At 56.1% G+C, this 15677-nt stretch overlaps 4 protein-coding genes across 4 annotated transcripts; 2 read left to right on the top strand and 2 right to left on the bottom strand.

The window, feature by feature from the left end:
• Nucleotides 1-1191: 1191 nt before the first annotated feature.
• On the top strand, nucleotides 1192-3114 carry CGGC5_v006000 (uncharacterized protein; the record flags this gene model as incomplete). Its single annotated transcript, XM_032033565.1, has 1 exon — nucleotides 1192-3114. One exon carries the CDS (start codon nucleotides 1192-1194, stop codon nucleotides 3112-3114), a length of 1923 nt encoding a protein of 640 aa, XP_031887314.1.
• A 1781-nt stretch (nucleotides 3115-4895) lies between these two features.
• Nucleotides 4896-5462, bottom strand: CGGC5_v006001 (uncharacterized protein; the record flags this gene model as incomplete). The annotated part of the gene is made up of 2 exons (XM_032033566.1): nucleotides 4896-5267; nucleotides 5352-5462. 2 exons carry the CDS (start codon nucleotides 5460-5462, stop codon nucleotides 4896-4898), a joined length of 483 nt encoding a protein of 160 aa, XP_031887313.1.
• Nucleotides 5463-8972: 3510 nt separating this feature from the next.
• hvcn1 (Voltage-gated hydrogen channel 1) lies at nucleotides 8973-9621 on the bottom strand (the record flags this gene model as incomplete). Its single annotated transcript, XM_032033567.1, has 2 exons — nucleotides 8973-9222; nucleotides 9275-9621. 2 exons carry the CDS (start codon nucleotides 9619-9621, stop codon nucleotides 8973-8975), a joined length of 597 nt encoding a protein of 198 aa, XP_031887312.1.
• A 1285-nt stretch (nucleotides 9622-10906) lies between these two features.
• On the top strand, nucleotides 10907-12409 carry pab2 (Polyadenylate-binding protein 2; the record flags this gene model as incomplete). The annotated part of the gene is made up of 5 exons (XM_032033568.1): nucleotides 10907-11041; nucleotides 11394-11425; nucleotides 11595-11724; nucleotides 11808-12070; nucleotides 12151-12409. The coding sequence occupies 5 exons, from the start codon at nucleotides 10907-10909 to the stop codon at nucleotides 12407-12409; spliced, it is 819 nt and encodes a 272-aa protein (XP_031887311.1).
• Nucleotides 12410-15677: the final 3268 nt, after the last annotated feature.

A 15677-nucleotide genomic window follows, 5' to 3' on the forward strand; every position in this document is an offset into this window, starting at 1 on the left:
ACAGTCCCGCCGCCGTCCACCTGGGCCGTCGCTGCTGTCCATCCATCCACTCACCCATCCCACCGCCCTCTTTCTTCGCGGTGCCCGTCGTCTCTTTTGGCTGAGGTGCTGTTATCGACGGTCGGTTCTGGTACCTGCCCGCTGTACACTGCAGTTACCTTACTCTGGCCCCCCAGGATCCACGGCCCACCCGCACTCGCAATCACTCCCCCCAGAGAGGCCAATTTCCCACCCAAACCTGCGCACGTCGCCCGCCCTTCCAGAAGAGCAACGCAGAGCGCCAGAGACGAGACCTCCTGGGTTCCTGCTCCCCCCCGCCGGCTTCACCTTATTCTTGTTGTTGCTCCTTCTTGTTGTCGATTTCCATCTCCAACATCTCCCATCCTCCTCCCAAACAACCCTCCTCTCCCCCGATTTCAACCCAGAAAACAACACCGTCCGCCCGACACAGAGAGAGCACTCAGAAAAGGCGTCGCCCTTCTTTTGTTCGTCCGTCTCTCTTCGCGCATTCATTTTCTCTCCGTTTTCCTGCGCGATATCGAGGCTTTCATTAGTTCTCGATCATTCTGCGTCGCTGTCCTCGCTGCGCGACCCGTCGCAGCAATCCCATCCCTTTGATCGCCTTGTCGCCCATCTCGGTGCCCGGCTTTCCTCCTGCCCATTTCCCAGCCTCTGAGGGGAGCGCCCGACCACATCATCGCGCGCACACTCACTCGCCCCTGCCACCCCTTTTCTGGCCCCATCCACCCAAGCAAGGCCAACGACCAAACACACGCCCCTCGCTCGACGCACGCACGCCCGCCCGCCTGCTTGTCGCCCACCGCATCTCGCTCACGCCGGCTCATCACACACGGTTTACGTCAGCGACACCCCCAGCTCTGCTCTGCTCAGCTCAGCACCAACGCATCCCGCATTGCACCTCCTTGCACCTCGCGCGCACCCGCTTCTCTGCATCACGTCGCCGCAGCTGCCTAGCTCTTCCGCCACTCGCTGCCACTGCCACCTCACCTCCCCCGTCAGGCTGTCGTTGCCTTGCGCCTCACCTCACGTCACCTTACACTGCATTAAAGGTCGCCTGCTCACCCTCTCGCGACTTTTTCGTCTCATCCTTCTCTCACTCACAGAATCTCTATGTTCCGGTTCTGGGGATCAGAGCGGGGAAGCGAAACGACTGTCGGTGTCAGCCATCCAATGCCGTCGCTCGCGCAAAAGCACCAGTTCATCCTGCCGCATCCAGGTGCAACAACGACGTCTGTCTCAAGCCCGGTGCGCCCTCAAAAGAGGCGACTTTCCAGCGTTGACGCCTCTTGCGCGCCAAATGTTACCTTCATCAACGCCAACAGTGAGCAGCCTGTGAAGCGGGCAAAGCAGGAGAGCAGCAGCCCTCCCATCGCTGACATTCATGCCTGCGATATGGCTACGCCACCATCGGCGCCTGCGCCTGCTCCTGTGGCTGTGTCTGGGCCTGAGCCTGCACCAGAGTCCAAGCCTGTTCCCGCGGTGACTAACGACATGGAAGACGCGTGCGACGCGATCCAGTACCAGTTTGGCCTGGAGATCTTGCTCAAGCACAACGAGCTGAGGCTAATCAACCAAGAGCTGGCCAAATGCCAGGTCGCCCTTGAGCAGCTTCGCCGATGCCACTTGATTCCTTATCCTACCACCTGCCCCACTCCGGCGCAGATGCTGGATATCAGCAGTGGCAAGGGTCCCTCTCTGCAGAATCGCCCGGGAGAGCCCGTCCCTCAGTGGGCGGCGCCTTTTGGAGTCGTCGATGGTCCTTACGCCCGACACTACGCCAAGTGGCTCATCCCTGATCCCAAGTTTGACGGCATGCAGCCTGAATGGTATCCCGTGCTTGACACTGCCCGTAGCAGAGGCTCAGCTGAGGGACGAACGACGAGAAACAGCATGTCTGACCTCTCAAGCGCGAACAAGAACCGGCCGGTTCGAGGTGCGGCTGGACAGAAGCTCCAGTCGCTGTCCAGTGGTTACCCTCAACCTAAGGAGAAGGCTGGGCCTTGTGTTCTGAAGCGCTCCGATGGCCAGACCGTGAAGCTCGTCTGCTTGGACTGCAACCGAGAAAACTTCAGTAGCACGCAGGGTTTCATCAACCATTGCCGCATCGCTCACAGGAGAGACTACAAGAGCCATGAGGAGGCTGCCGTGTCCTGCGGCCAACCGATCGAGGTCAACGAAGGTGGTGGCGTCGTTGGGGAGGAAAAGCCCCCGCCGCCAGCTCCCGCTGTCGCTCCAGGTCTTGTTCACCCGTTTGCCCAGTCCGACATGTCTACTCAGCAAGCCTACGTTTCTTTGCGCTCAAGGATCGCAGATTCGCTCAAGCTGTACCGTGATGGCAAGCTGCCTGGTGTGACGAGCATCCCCACTGTTCCGAACCCCGAGTCCGCGAGACCCGCCGTTCAGAACGGGGAGAACTTCGTCGGTTCGGCTGATGTCCCCTTCCTTTCGCGCCTCATGCAGAGCAGGAACTTTAACGGCAACCTCCGTGAAATCGTTGGCGATGCTAAGGAGAAGATGTCGTTGGATGATGTTTCTTCGCCAGGAGAGGATTCGGAAGACGTCGAGGGTGGTCTCAGCACTCCAACTGGTGACGCTGGGTCAGCCGTTCGTGTTCCTTCCACTGCCATGCGTGTTCCAGCAAGAGCCGTCATGTCTCCTGTCGTCCCGGCGCCGACAAGGCCGACGAGCAACAAGGGCAGGGCGACTCACTCGGGCTTCGCATCGCCGCCTATGAGCAGTCCCGACAAGGACGAAGGGCCACGACTGATGATGATGGGTGACGAAGACGTCGACATGGTCGACCTGAGCCCCAACACAATGGTCAGCAACAACGCGCCTTCACTCGTCAGCGACGACGGCGAGTACGACGACTCAGATGATGGCTCAGACTCTGGCGTGAGCGACCGCATGGATGCCGAGTCGGTGTCTGATGTGGCCGAGATCACTCTCGATGAGGATCATGAGGGTCGACCTCTTCACCACCGGGGATCTAGCGGCTCCGGCACCACCATGCGTCTGAAGAAGGACGAGAACAAGCACGTCACCTTCGTTAGCCCTGTCAACAACAGCGCGAAACGAGCCCGAAAAGTTTAGGGTGTTTTCGGTTTCCTCAACGACCGTCAAGGCCTTTTGATTTTTGCATCAAGATTCATCCGAGGCCTTAATCGCCTTACTTTTGCCGCCACAAATATTTTCACTTGCTTTCTTCTGGCGACCAAGACTTTTTTGCGCACAAATACTCCCTTTAGTCGACGAACTTTTATTTCCTCCTTTCTTGCACTCTTCTCTTTCGACTCTGCGCAACCAGGGGTCTTTGGTCAGGCAAAAAAAGCAGGCTACAGTGATGTGGCCAGAGATGGACAATGTCACATGTTAGAGATATGAAACGGGCGTCACGGGTGTTGGGAAGCGTCTGCCTTTTGCGTATGCTTGTGGTTTTTTTTCTTCTTCTTTGCTTGTAGACTTTATACTGTTACAACTTCCTTCCCTGGATGACAGCTCCCTGGAAGTGGAAGACGCGTTCAGGAGGAACACGAATGATGGAGAGTCTCCCATGAGGGGATGCAACGCTAGCAAGACAGCTGTAGGATTCAAGGACACCCGTGTTGTATCATAGCGATTGGAGAAAGAGGCTTGATGAAAAACATGATGATAACAAGCTCACGTTGAGCAACCACACATTCATCCGATTAGCTCGCACGTGACATGTCTCCAGTTGCTGGTAGTTTGTGTGCCATTGACTTTGGTGCATTTCCACCGGTGACGTTAGGCCGGGCTTGGCCGTCCAACAGCCATCCCTGAGATGCCCCAGACGTTTATGAAGATCACCAACAGATGGATACTCTCCACCATTTTCAAACGAGAAAACCCAATGATTGCATTGAAGCAATAAAGTAATTGTCTTGTTTTGTTGCATATATCGCGCACTATGTTTCTGGTTCCCTGCTCTTGCCCAGCAGGTTTCTTATAATATAGACGAGTCGTCGCCCTCACCTTTTTTTCGGCGCCCTCACGTCCGCGAACCCTCGCTGTAGCATAGGTATATCAGAGAGAGGCCTTGCTTATGAGACAATAAGCACATGCAGGATGGTTCCTTGCTGCTGCGGGTGGGGAATGCGCGCGCAAACCGGCACGCAAGTCAATGTGCAGGTTAAATTCTTGCCATGTTTCAGAAGAATGTTGCTGAGTCAACACATCTCCAATATTTGTTTCTCTCTACGGATACTACTGTGTCTTTATTACCCTATGGTGGTGCATAGTACGTGGTGTGTGTGTGTGGCCCAATCAGCGATGGTGGCAGTCTTCGGGAAGATGCAGGCCATTGCATGTGTGCAAGGGCACCCGAATCAATCAACGAAGCTTTTTCGGAGTCCGGGAGTCGGGTTCGTTTCTTCTGTCTCTCTGCAAGGACGACACGGGGGGACGCAAGGGCCATTGCTAGATAGAGTTTTGATGCGATGAATGATTGGTGTTTCTTTCCCGTTTGATGGGCAAACTCGGGTGTCCCTGTCCTCTCTTCACGTGTGTGTTCTTTGTCTTTTGGTTCATTGTCATCCCATGTCCTTCTTGTTCATGAAATTCGGCTGGATTAGGTAATTACAAAGATTCTAAACCATGTACAACAGGTTTGTTGGCGAAATCATCACCCCGTGCCGTCGTCGCTATCTTCCCTGCTTCTTTATATCCTAAGAAGTGGCAATGCTGAAGCAGCCTCCTTTTGTTTGCCGGGAGGAAAACATAGTCCCGTCCCAGTCCCCATGTGAATCATTCCAAATGATGGCCTTGCACCGCGTGTAACATTATCGCTTGAAAATAAGACGTTTGTGTGTAAAATTGTAATGATATATTGGCTTCCTCTCTAGCTTGGAAATCGCTTAGAGGACGGCGGCAACGACACCGGCGACGGCGAGGAGGACGCCGCCGGTGTTGCGGGCGAGCTGGCCGACACCCAGGTTAGGGGTGCTGGTGGCCGAGACGGAGGCGGTTGCGGAGGCGGAGCTGCCGGTGGTAGGGGTGGCGGTGGCGGAGTTGGAGGCGACGGCGGCGGTGGCGGAGCCGGAGGAGGCGGCGGAGGCGGTCTTGCGCTGGGCGGCGGAGCCGTAGAGGGAGGCCTGCTGGCAGAAGATGGTGACCTGGTTCTGGGCGGGCGAGGCGCGGGCGTCGTTGGGGCAGTTGTTGTAGCAGGTCGCGACGGCCTGGTAGGCGGCGCACTGGCAGTCGTAGTCGGTGGCGGAGCAAGCCTCGACCTAGAGGGGGAAGTGTTAGTTGTTTGTTGTGATACACAAGAGCAGAGCCGCGTCTCTACGCTCAATGGATGTTGGAAAGCTTACCTTGGCGTTCTCGGAGGACAGGCAGGTCTCGACGATGGGCTCGGCGGCGCACTTGGTGTCCTGGGCCGCGACGGCGGCGATGAGGAGGGTGATGGGGAGGAAGAACTGCATCTTGACGGTTGTTGTGGTGGAGTGTGGTGTTCCGAGGAATCCGATTATTAAGAGTAAACTTTGTTTTTGTGGTCGTAACGACAGTTGTTATATCCAACGAGTGTGATGCGTAGTCCGAAAACTTGCTTGCGTGTAGATAGCGAGTGACTTGATGAACCTCAGAGAGGGATCGTAGCTTATTAGGTTGTTTGGGTCGGGGAGGACGGGGAATAAGCTGTGGGTTCGTGGAGGCTATTACGGTAGAGGGATGGGAGAAGGAAAAGAGAACTCAAGAGATGGATGGTGGGATGGGCAAGAGGAATATTAAGTAAATTAGGGGAGTCCCAGGCAAGGCAATTTCATCACAAAAAAAAACGTTGTATCCGTATTGATCTTCCTGGGGGGCGTGGGCGGTCGCGTTCCCAGTCGCTCACTCTTCACTCTCACTCGCTGCATCTACTGGGGGTGGGCGAGACGGGGACTAAGGAGCTAGAACGAGGATCGCGCAGAAACCAGCGAGGGGAAGGGGGGTGGAGGACTACACTGACTAGGCCGAGGGGGGGAAACGGTGGCGCGCGCCGCTAGCGAATGGACGACCAAAGGCCTGATGGGCCAGACAGACAGGCAGAGAAAGAGAGAGAGAGGCCGCGAGACACGGAGAAAGAGGCAGGCAGAAGGACAAGAGGGCTTTTTTCTCCGGCCGAGGAACCAACGCGAGTGGAGGAGAGTGATGGGTTTACGGGTTATGAGCGGGTCTCTCCAGGGGTCGTCTTGGGCCTGGGTTGACAGTCGAGTGATGGAGATTGATGAGGCTAACGAACGACCCATGGATGGGAAGAGAGGGTAGCAGCAGCGGCGGCGACTGTGAGTGTGCAGTGCAGGTGGTGTGGTACCCCGTCCGTCCTCTGCAGCTCGTCAGGAAAAGGAGAGTGGATTTGGGGGAACGGACATGGTGATGGCGTCAAGCCCCGGTCAGACGGTTACAGGAGCATTGAGGAGGAAGAGAAGCGAGACGGGGCCACTGAATCAAATCCAGACCGAGCATCTACTCTAGGAGCAGGAGGCCGCGGTCTGGAGACATGCGTAGAAAGAAGGAAGGGTCAAATCATCAAAAGATGCTGGTGACCTACCAACCTGGAGTTCCCATGCCATTATCCGTACCATGACATGCCTAACCCCAGCCCAGATCTTCCCACTTTTGATTGTGAAAGAGCAGCTGGTTGCTGCTACGGATACCACCACCGCATCTGCCCATCCTTGCTTGAGCTCTGCGGGAAGGGACGGACGCCGTTGCGCGCACCGCGCGCGTCCTTTGTGTTTCTCAGCTTCCTAGCCCCAAAGACGGGTGTTTCTGGAGAATCGAATCGGGTTCTTGGGGTTTCTTTGATAGGAAAACGGGGGAATGCCTAGAAATTGTTGGCAAAGGAACCGACGACTCGGGGCTGAGACTAGGCCTTCTGGTCCCCTTCCCCAAAGCCTGCCATCTGTCTCCCTGCCTCGTCACCCCCCTCGACCAGCTTTGTTATGAGAGCTTACTCTGGTCCAATGCAACTGTGCAGAACCAGAAGTGGTGATGGTTCGATATGACAGAAACGGAGAGAAGGAGCACCACGCACAGCAGAACGGCCGACGGAAAACGAGGTTCGAAAAACGGGCCATGCGAACATGGGGCCCGGACGTCGAGATGAAGTCTAATCTTAGGGGGCCAGCCCCGATATGGCAGACTGGTGATTGGTCGGGAGCTGGGCCAAAAGCCCCTGGTTGGCCCTTTTTTCCTTTTCTTTCCCGCGGGCCAAGAGAGAAGGGGGACAGCAAATAATTGGACCAGGGGGGGCGTGCGGCTTTCGAAGACGACCTTCGAAGGATGGGGTTACACCGAGATGCAAGTGCCGTCCGTGGCGGCATGTCCGTATTGGTTGGAGAAGAGTCGTGTTGTGCTGCCATGGAGAGACGGATGCAATGCGAGTGCAAATATCTCTCTACAGAGGCACAACACGAATCGTTCAACGTCAACCGTCAACGCCCATCAGGTATTCCTCCTGCATGGCAGAATGCGATGGATGCATGCATGCACATCTGATCTCAGACGACGCGGCCGTCGCCTGTCGTCTGGTGTTTTACCTGTAGCTTTGACCCTGTCGAAGAAGGTCGCGCACGGCTGTCGGGGATGGCAATAATTGGGATTACGGCCTACGTCTGCCTGATCCCAATAATGCTTCTTCAGCTCGTGTGCTTTTCTCGGGCAAATATGAAATAACACACCGCGTTGCTTTTTGACTGGTCCGGTCCGGCCGCAAAATGTGTCGTCCTTGGGCCTCGGGCAGCTTGCTGGATGGTGTTGTGGCTCGTGTCGTGTCCAGCGTCGTGTTTCTCGTGTTGTCCCCAAGGCTCGCTGCGCCCCGGTTATTCTGGCCCTGCTGATTCGCCACTCGCATTCTTCCATATCATGGGTATTGGTTGTTCGATCGACTGCTAAGGCGTGCGGGTGGTTTGACGTCGTGGAATTTCTCTCCTCCAAGAGTTCTAGACATTTTCTTCAATGACAAGATTCCGATCCTGGCTGTGGCACTAATGGCTACAGGCAAGCATGCAACGAAGCCGTCTGAACCGCAGTCGAAATTCTCTACCCAAGGTTCTAGACTCCGGTACCAGTCATACGTGAACGCAGGCTAGATTTCAGAGACTCCAGCAAAACCAAGACGCTGCTTGTTCGTCTGTCGTGTTGGTCCCCCTCTCTGCCGCCCCGTTGCTGACGGTCTAGGTGGCGCACTTGCCCTAGCCGCTGCTATTCTTGCTCCTCCGCATATACAGGGTATCCGCTTCATGCAAGTCTTCGTTTTCTGCGTGGACTAACTCATGAAGAGGTGACGTTGGGGATGTTGTCTCACAGAACCAACCACTCACTTAGTCTGTCCAGCCACCACGCCTGCTTTCTCCCCCCTCGTTTGCCTGTCCAAGGTCGCAAATACGAGGTGCAGTACTGCATTGTAGTTGCCGGGGCGGCTGGCGTTGCATCGCGGAGGCAGCCTCCGTCGATGCGCCACTCCCCGCTGCAACTGCCACCGAGGGCCCGCCGAGACCGGGAATCTGAGTGATGCAGTCGGATCGAGACTGGCGATTCACTGTCTACGCCAACGATTCGTTCGAAGGCTGCGGTTCAAGATGGCACGCCGTCTCCAATTGCGGCTCTCCTTAGAAATACGGATATCTGCAGATTTCTTAAACACCCATGCCCTGTCCTTCTACGGGTCTGGATGCGCGACAGGAGACGACCTATCAAATGGTATCCCGGAAGGTATCACGGCTCGCTGCTTAAGGTTGTTAATTTAGGTCCGAAGGCAAGACAGACACATCCGATTCGTCGGGTATTATTCATGACTAAACCAAGCCACAACGCTCAAATTGGCCTGGACGCCCTTCTCCTGCTGCATCGTTCATTATCATTAGACACATTAACCACAGCCGGGGATCTTTATCTTAAGGGCCGGTAAACGGGCCGCCACCGGAACCGGAGCCAGCTACATCTCGGGCCTATCGCCGGCTCAGCTGCCTCTTCATCTCCCCATTCTCCCTCTTCAAGACCTCCAGCTGCGCTTCCAAGCCCTCCATCCTCTCCGCCGCGCCCATGCTCATCTCCTCGACGATCTTGACGAACCTGAACAACCGAAAGACAATGACGAGCGAAGCAATCTCCTCAACGATGCCATGCGACAACACGTCAATCACAAAGCTTGCTATGATGACGACTCCGTCGAGCAGATGAAACCAATCATTGAAATATCTGGGGTGGCCGTTAGTTATGCCGCAACGTCAAGCGCCTTGAGAAACCCTACCGGAGACCAAAGGCAAACACACATAGCATCAGCTCGATCATGAACATGCAGCTGAACACAAGCCCAGCGATCGTCAGCCCTTCGCGCGTGTCTCTGACCCACGGCTCGTCCTCGCGCTTCATGTCGCAGGCGACGAGCTCGATGAAGATGTTGGCCAACAGCGCTGCCACGTCCAGCGACACCAGCGCGAGCACGGCGTAGTGCTTCGTGCGAGACGAGAGGATGTCCTTGAGGCTGGTACGGGACTCCGTGAGATGCTGCCTGAGGGGAGCCGGCCGGTTGGTCTCGCGAAACCCGCTGAAGCTCCAGAGTAGAGGCCGGATTGCCTCCTCCTCGTCGGTCGCCATCGCTGCAGTTTCAGGCGTCGCCTTCTCCGACCATTCGGAACGGCGAGAAAATGGCGAGATTTGATTTCCGTAGTGATATGTTTCGTGTGTTTCTCTCGGCGACGCGGTCGCAGCCTTATCTGGACGGAGACCCTGTAGAGTAGGAAGCTCACGCGCGCGGCGCAAGAAAATGAGAAGGCTGAGAAGGAAGCCCAAATGTGATGGTGCTGGGCCGGGACCGCCGATGCGGTTGCTGACGCAGTGTGTCTTCGGCGACGTCACACGTGGGCGACGACGACGGGACAGGCGAACCACGGGGTCCTGAAGGGCTGACTAAGTGCAGCACCAACCTCCTTGGCAGGTAAGTTTGCGAACTTCAGACCGGCTATCCGGCCACGAGGACGAGGCTCCGGGGGATGGATGGGGTGGCTTCGGTTCTCGTCGTGCCGATGAGCTCCGATGTTTTGTCTGTAATTCGTCGTCGCAATTGCCGTTTGTTGTTCGCTTCGTCCTCCCGAACCGCCGGGGCTGTGGAGCGCTCTCGGGGCTCCCCCGTAGCGGAGGACGGGCGACTCGGGGCGACTGGGGGATCAAAGGTTGGGGGGCGATGCAAGATGCGATCTTATTGTGAGTGCCCAGAGGCCAGCAATGGCTCGGCGCTCTTTTGGTCGATCGCACACATGCGCTCCCCCGCTATGACAGCACCTGTGGGAATTTGCAATGTAACGTTGGTCAGGGTTGGAGCATGACGTAAGTTTGGGCATTGAATCCTAGAAGGTTGATATTGAAGATGCCGAGCCAATTTGATATACATTCAATTCTCTATAGCATGGGAGAGAGAAATTCAGCGAAGGTCAACCCTAGGTCGTTACCACCGAGCCAGAAAGCATGGATGTCGGAGAGCGAAACGTGGATGGCAATGCAACGGGAATGAGAAAGACAAAAGCCCAAAGGCCACTGATTTGTCGTCAAACCAGAACATTGAAAGGGGGCCTCGGTGCCTGATTTGCTCAAATGAAGCTGCCTTATACACAAATCATGGCAAAGAGCTCCGTCGGCTTCGAAGACAACGAAGAGCAGAGCTCTGAAATGAATCTGGTCCAAGGGAGACAGGAACTTGTGTGGCATCTGCCTGGCAAGGGGCGCGACCGTCTTACCAAGCAAAATGCTCGCATAACGCCAGGGTGAAGGCCTTTCTGAGAGCATATCCTGGGGTTTGTTGCCATGTTTCTGAAACAATTTAGGTAGAGGTCTTGCTGAGAGAGGTGGGCAACAGTGAAAGGTCCTGAAGGTGGTTGACTTCAGTATGGAGCTCAAAGTACCTACACAGCAACAGCAGGTGCACGCCACTGCAGCTGTAGCTGTATCTTACCCTGTGAGCTCCACGACCCCGCTGGACAAGGTGCTTGAGCAAGGAGCTGGCAACCAGCCGAACCGACCTGTACGCATAACGGTGCTGCCAGTTGAACGTCATCTAGAAATCACATATTCAACTTGGAGATATCTTCTGCTTGAACCCAATATCTTCAACGTCCCCCCTTCCATTCCAGCTTCCCAAGCTCAGACAGCTCCAAACCCACATTTGTGCAAGATCGAGATCAGGAAGCTCTTATCGGTCTTATCGGGGCGCCACCGGCTAAACCGTGGACCAATCTCCCTGGCCATTTTTGGACTCGAACCTTGGATACCTTTCGACGGACGTCTGCCTCACCTCGCCTCGCCTCGTCCGCCTCGCCATCGGCTTCAATCCGTTCCCTACCTTGCACAAGCAGCTGCTCATCCATCCAACGCAGGGCAAGAGTTTGCTCCTGCAGTTGCCAGAGTCGTGAGTACCTTCCCTCCCTTAGCCGCCGCATAATCGTAGCAGGAGCTAGTCCTACTAGGAAACCCCTCCCAAGGCTGCCGGTCGCCTTACTGGCGCGTCTCTGCCTTGGCGCACGATTCAGCCATCTCTGAAGCTTCCCCAAACATCATCACTAACATTCCTCTTCCAGACGCTTTTGCATCGTTTTCAAATCACCAGAGACCGCAGCCATGGCGGACGTCAAGCCCGAGGACAAGCCTGTGGATGATCACAGCGCCGAGAACAACAGCGTCGCCGACGATGAGAACAACCACGATGAGGTGCGCAAAGACAATAAGCCTTCTACGGCCCTTAGGCTTCGCGTAGTAAGAGGAGGTTAGACTGACCAAGATGATGAACGTAGGAGGAGGAAATCTCGGCAATGAAGCGACGTGTCGCCGAGATGGAAGAGGAGGCGGCCAAGCTGCGCGAGATGCAAGCGAGCCTGAACCAGCAGGCCCAAGACCTCAACACCGACGACAAGCAAGACGTCGACAGCCGCAGCATCTTCGTCGGCAACGTTGACTACTCCGCCTCCCCCGAGGAGATTCAGGCGCACTTCCAGAGCTGCGGCTCCATCAACCGCGTTACCATCCTGCTGGACAAGTTCACCGGACAACCCAAGGGGTACGTGTTTTGCATCTCTTGACGCCCTGCAGGGCTAGCCGCGGTTGGAAGCAGCAATGTGCTAACATGCTCTCGCACAGGTACGCCTACGTCGAGTTTACCGAGCCCAGCCTTGTTGCCCAGGCCCTCGTTCTGAACGAGAGCATCTTCAAGGGTCGCAACATCAAGGTCGTTCCCAAGCGGACCAACGTCCCTGGTATGTCCAGAGGCCGCGGTCGCGGTGGATTCCGTGGAGGTCGCGGCGGCTTCGGCGGCCGTGGTGGTGGATTCCCTCCCCGCGGTGGTGGCTATCGGGGAGGTTACCGTGGCCGAGGAAGAGGCGGATACTCCCCGTACTAGGATGCCGGGGTGTACCCCTCGAAGCCTCGACCTGCGGCCCCGGCCTCGGCCCCGTGAGGGCTGGGCCGCCGACAGGACTGCAATTCGATTGTACCATACAGGATCCGGTAGGGCAAGGGAAGCTCAACAAGGCGTTCAGGGATAGGTCAGACCTCTGCAAACACACAGAGTCGATAGGTTTTCAGTTCAGTGAATCCAAGTTCCAGTTACAAACGTTGTATGATCTACGACTGCGTCATCCAGATGGTCTTGCATCTGGCGTTAATGGCTCGAGATCGATCCAGATGTGAACCGTCAACCCCGGAGTCGGTCGGTTACGCTCCTTCATTGTAAGCAGATCTCGACACCAAACGCGGATCGAACGGACTGTAACCCTATACAAGGGGGACAGCGTTCGAATATGTGCAGTAAACACCATGAACAGGGGTCAAGAAGCGTCATGGAACACCAAACGATTAATCGCGTAGTATCCGCAGGGTCGGAACGCCACGAGACAGGACGGACGAGCCTAGCGGTGCCGCCTTTCCGCGCGTGGCCCACGACGTCGCCCGATCCGGGCGGGGCGCAGGCTTGCCGGATGAGAGTCGCTGACATGTCGCGGGAGTCCCCATCTGCCAGCTGACACACACGGCCCTGGGGATGTATTTGCGGCCTGTTCTCTACACTACCTTAGGGGGCCGCAATTCTCAGGGCTACTGGATTTTGTACGGCCTGGAACTGACTACCTGGGGCGAGATCGTCTTGGAAATGCTCAGCGGTAGGCTAACTAACACCTGGCCGGGGTAAGAAAGATGGTGCACTTTTCATACTCAGGATTGGACGCAGCGTCAAGTATGTCTGCGGCACGTGCTGCTAGATGTATGTGAAGCCGCTGCCGTGACCGCGGTTCTCATTGGGTGAAGTTGAGGGCAGGAAATGGTTCGCTTTCCCGTACGTCTTGCTTGGTTTAGGAAGGAGAGGGACTTTTGCGATAGGACGAAGCACTCGTTTTTGTCACCAAGGTTATGTTATTTATGGCACACACGATGGATGGCCCCGATGATGGATGGATGGCGCCTGGGGAGGGGGCCGGAGCGGAGGGGGGACGGGCTGAACGTGCCGGACGACTATCATGCTAAGGGCGATTTGCGGGTTGGATGTGCTCGAATGCCTTGGGCGTCCCTTTCTGTTCCTGAGGACCATGAGCTCTCTTGCTTTCTTCTGGTTCAAGGGCTCATGCTGGGACGGACGGGACAATTATGGGGGGTTTTGCTTGCTGATGGAAGGGCGCACACCGGCGGCGCATGAGGTTCGGGAGGAAGGAGGGAGGGCGTTGATGGGACGAGGAACAATGCGCTGTTTCTGGTTTGGGTTCACTGTCGGTACATGCCTTGATCCCTTTGGCCAAGAAAGCAGGGCCGGCCAGGGCAGTAGCCAGCAGCGGTGCTGAACGAGTCTGTCTGTGTAGGGTGTTGCTTTCTAATGTTGACAGCCGTATGAGAAATGCCTTTTTTGCCTAGGATGATTGATGATTTGTTGATTAGCACTGGTTAGAAAAGAGCCCTTGTGACATTGCCAGACTGATGGAAAATTCTGGCCCTGAAGATTGAATTCGCCACGAAAGATTATGTAAAGAGAGAGACCGGTGCTTGCTTCGCTCGCTCAGAGGTTCTAGATTTTGGTGGACGGCCCGAACTGAGGGGCCTACCAAGACCTCTTGGGCTGGGAGCACGGCAAGGGCAATCGTCAGGGTACCGCACCGTTCAAACCGGATGGTACCGTGTGCAAACATGAAGTACCCTGTGTTTGCTTGGCGGGGGGTAGCGAAAGTCAAGGCAAGGTCATGTCAGGCAAGGGGACGATGGGGGTATTTGGCAGCTCTCTTGCATCTAAGACGAGCATCCGAAACACGATTGGGAACAGCGTTTAAGCAGGCGGCCTGTCGCCCTTTGTCTGCTTCGAACCTGAGGTGTGCTTTTCGTTCGGCAAATCCTGCGGTGATGAGCTGAGAGCTAGGTGCACTACGGATAGTTTCTGCCCTGGTCGCGACGGGATGTCGCTTTTAGTGACTGCGGTTAAGGTGAGGTACTTGCTTTCCTCGCATCGGTTGTCACCGGTTGAGTGGCCCAGCCACAGCGCGCGGGATGGATGTTGCAAGGAGGGGCAGTCGACCTGTTTCTGAAGCACTACGTCAGGTACAGGATTCCCCAGGGCGCCGCTACCACGGGAAGAGGGAGGGAGCCAGGAAGACGGACGACGACGACAACAACGACAGCGGACAGGGGCTTACGGAAGGTGGATTTGAGTGCGAGCCTGGGCCGATGTCCGTGTCGATGTCGAGGGACTGACTGACTGACTGGTTGCAGCGGTGGATAAGAATAGAGGCAGGCCAGTACAATCAGGGAAGACAGCGGTGCAGTCTGCGGAACACTTTGCAGGTAACGTGCTCCCGCCTGGTAAGATTGTCTGCAGTTCAAGAATCCCATCACCAACCAACAGCATGCTTCTCCGAGGCACATTTTGTAGTATCTCACCTGCCCCGGCACCTTCTTATGGCCAGCCGTGCCTTTGGATGTGCTTGTCATCCACCCAGCAATCTGCAGGCCCTGCCTTCAGGGGCAATCCCCAGGACCTATTCTGAGAACAGCCCCTCCTCTGATACTGATGTCGAGATACCTTTCGAGAAGCAGTGGATGTGTTGAAGCAGAATCGAGAGCAAGTGACCAGCACAGCGAGCAGTTTCTTAGATAGATGTACATATCTCAAACTCTCTCAAGCCAGAGGTACTCCATGGCTACCTTGAAGCCCCGCCGACGCCTAACAACTCGGGCAGAAGACTGAACAGATGGAGTGAATTCGCCATTTGCACTGCCAGCCATGCCATGCTCCCCAAGTTGCCTCCAGTCGCCTGCTCCAAGTCTCCTTCAACTCACCTGCGCTTACCTGCCTACCTCCCCTGCTGTCTGCAACTGAGTCTACCAAACACCTGGGGCCTACCACCACCGCAATAGTTGCTGCCAATGTTACCTACCTACCCTACCTGACTCCATACCTGTGAACGTAGGTGTCTTTTGTACGGCGGCTGCAGCTAAGAAAGATACAGGGCCCTCCACTACTTGAATGGGCTCCCTGCTAACGCTGGTGGACGAAAAGGTACCTGAGGTAGGCCCGGGGTACTTCCAGGTTGCCTAAGGTACCCAGCTGCGGGACGGGCCAAGGCTCCTCTTGCCTCTGTGCCCCTCTCTATGCCTGCCTACCTACCTGTGGCCGCTGACTGGTGACAGGACGC

The sequence above is a fragment of the Colletotrichum fructicola genome (assembly GCF_000319635.2).
Source record: "Colletotrichum fructicola Nara gc5 chromosome Unknown KSG_Nara_v1_contig03, whole genome shotgun sequence".
In the NCBI taxonomy this organism is placed as follows: Eukaryota; Fungi; Ascomycota; class Sordariomycetes; order Glomerellales; family Glomerellaceae; genus Colletotrichum; species Colletotrichum fructicola.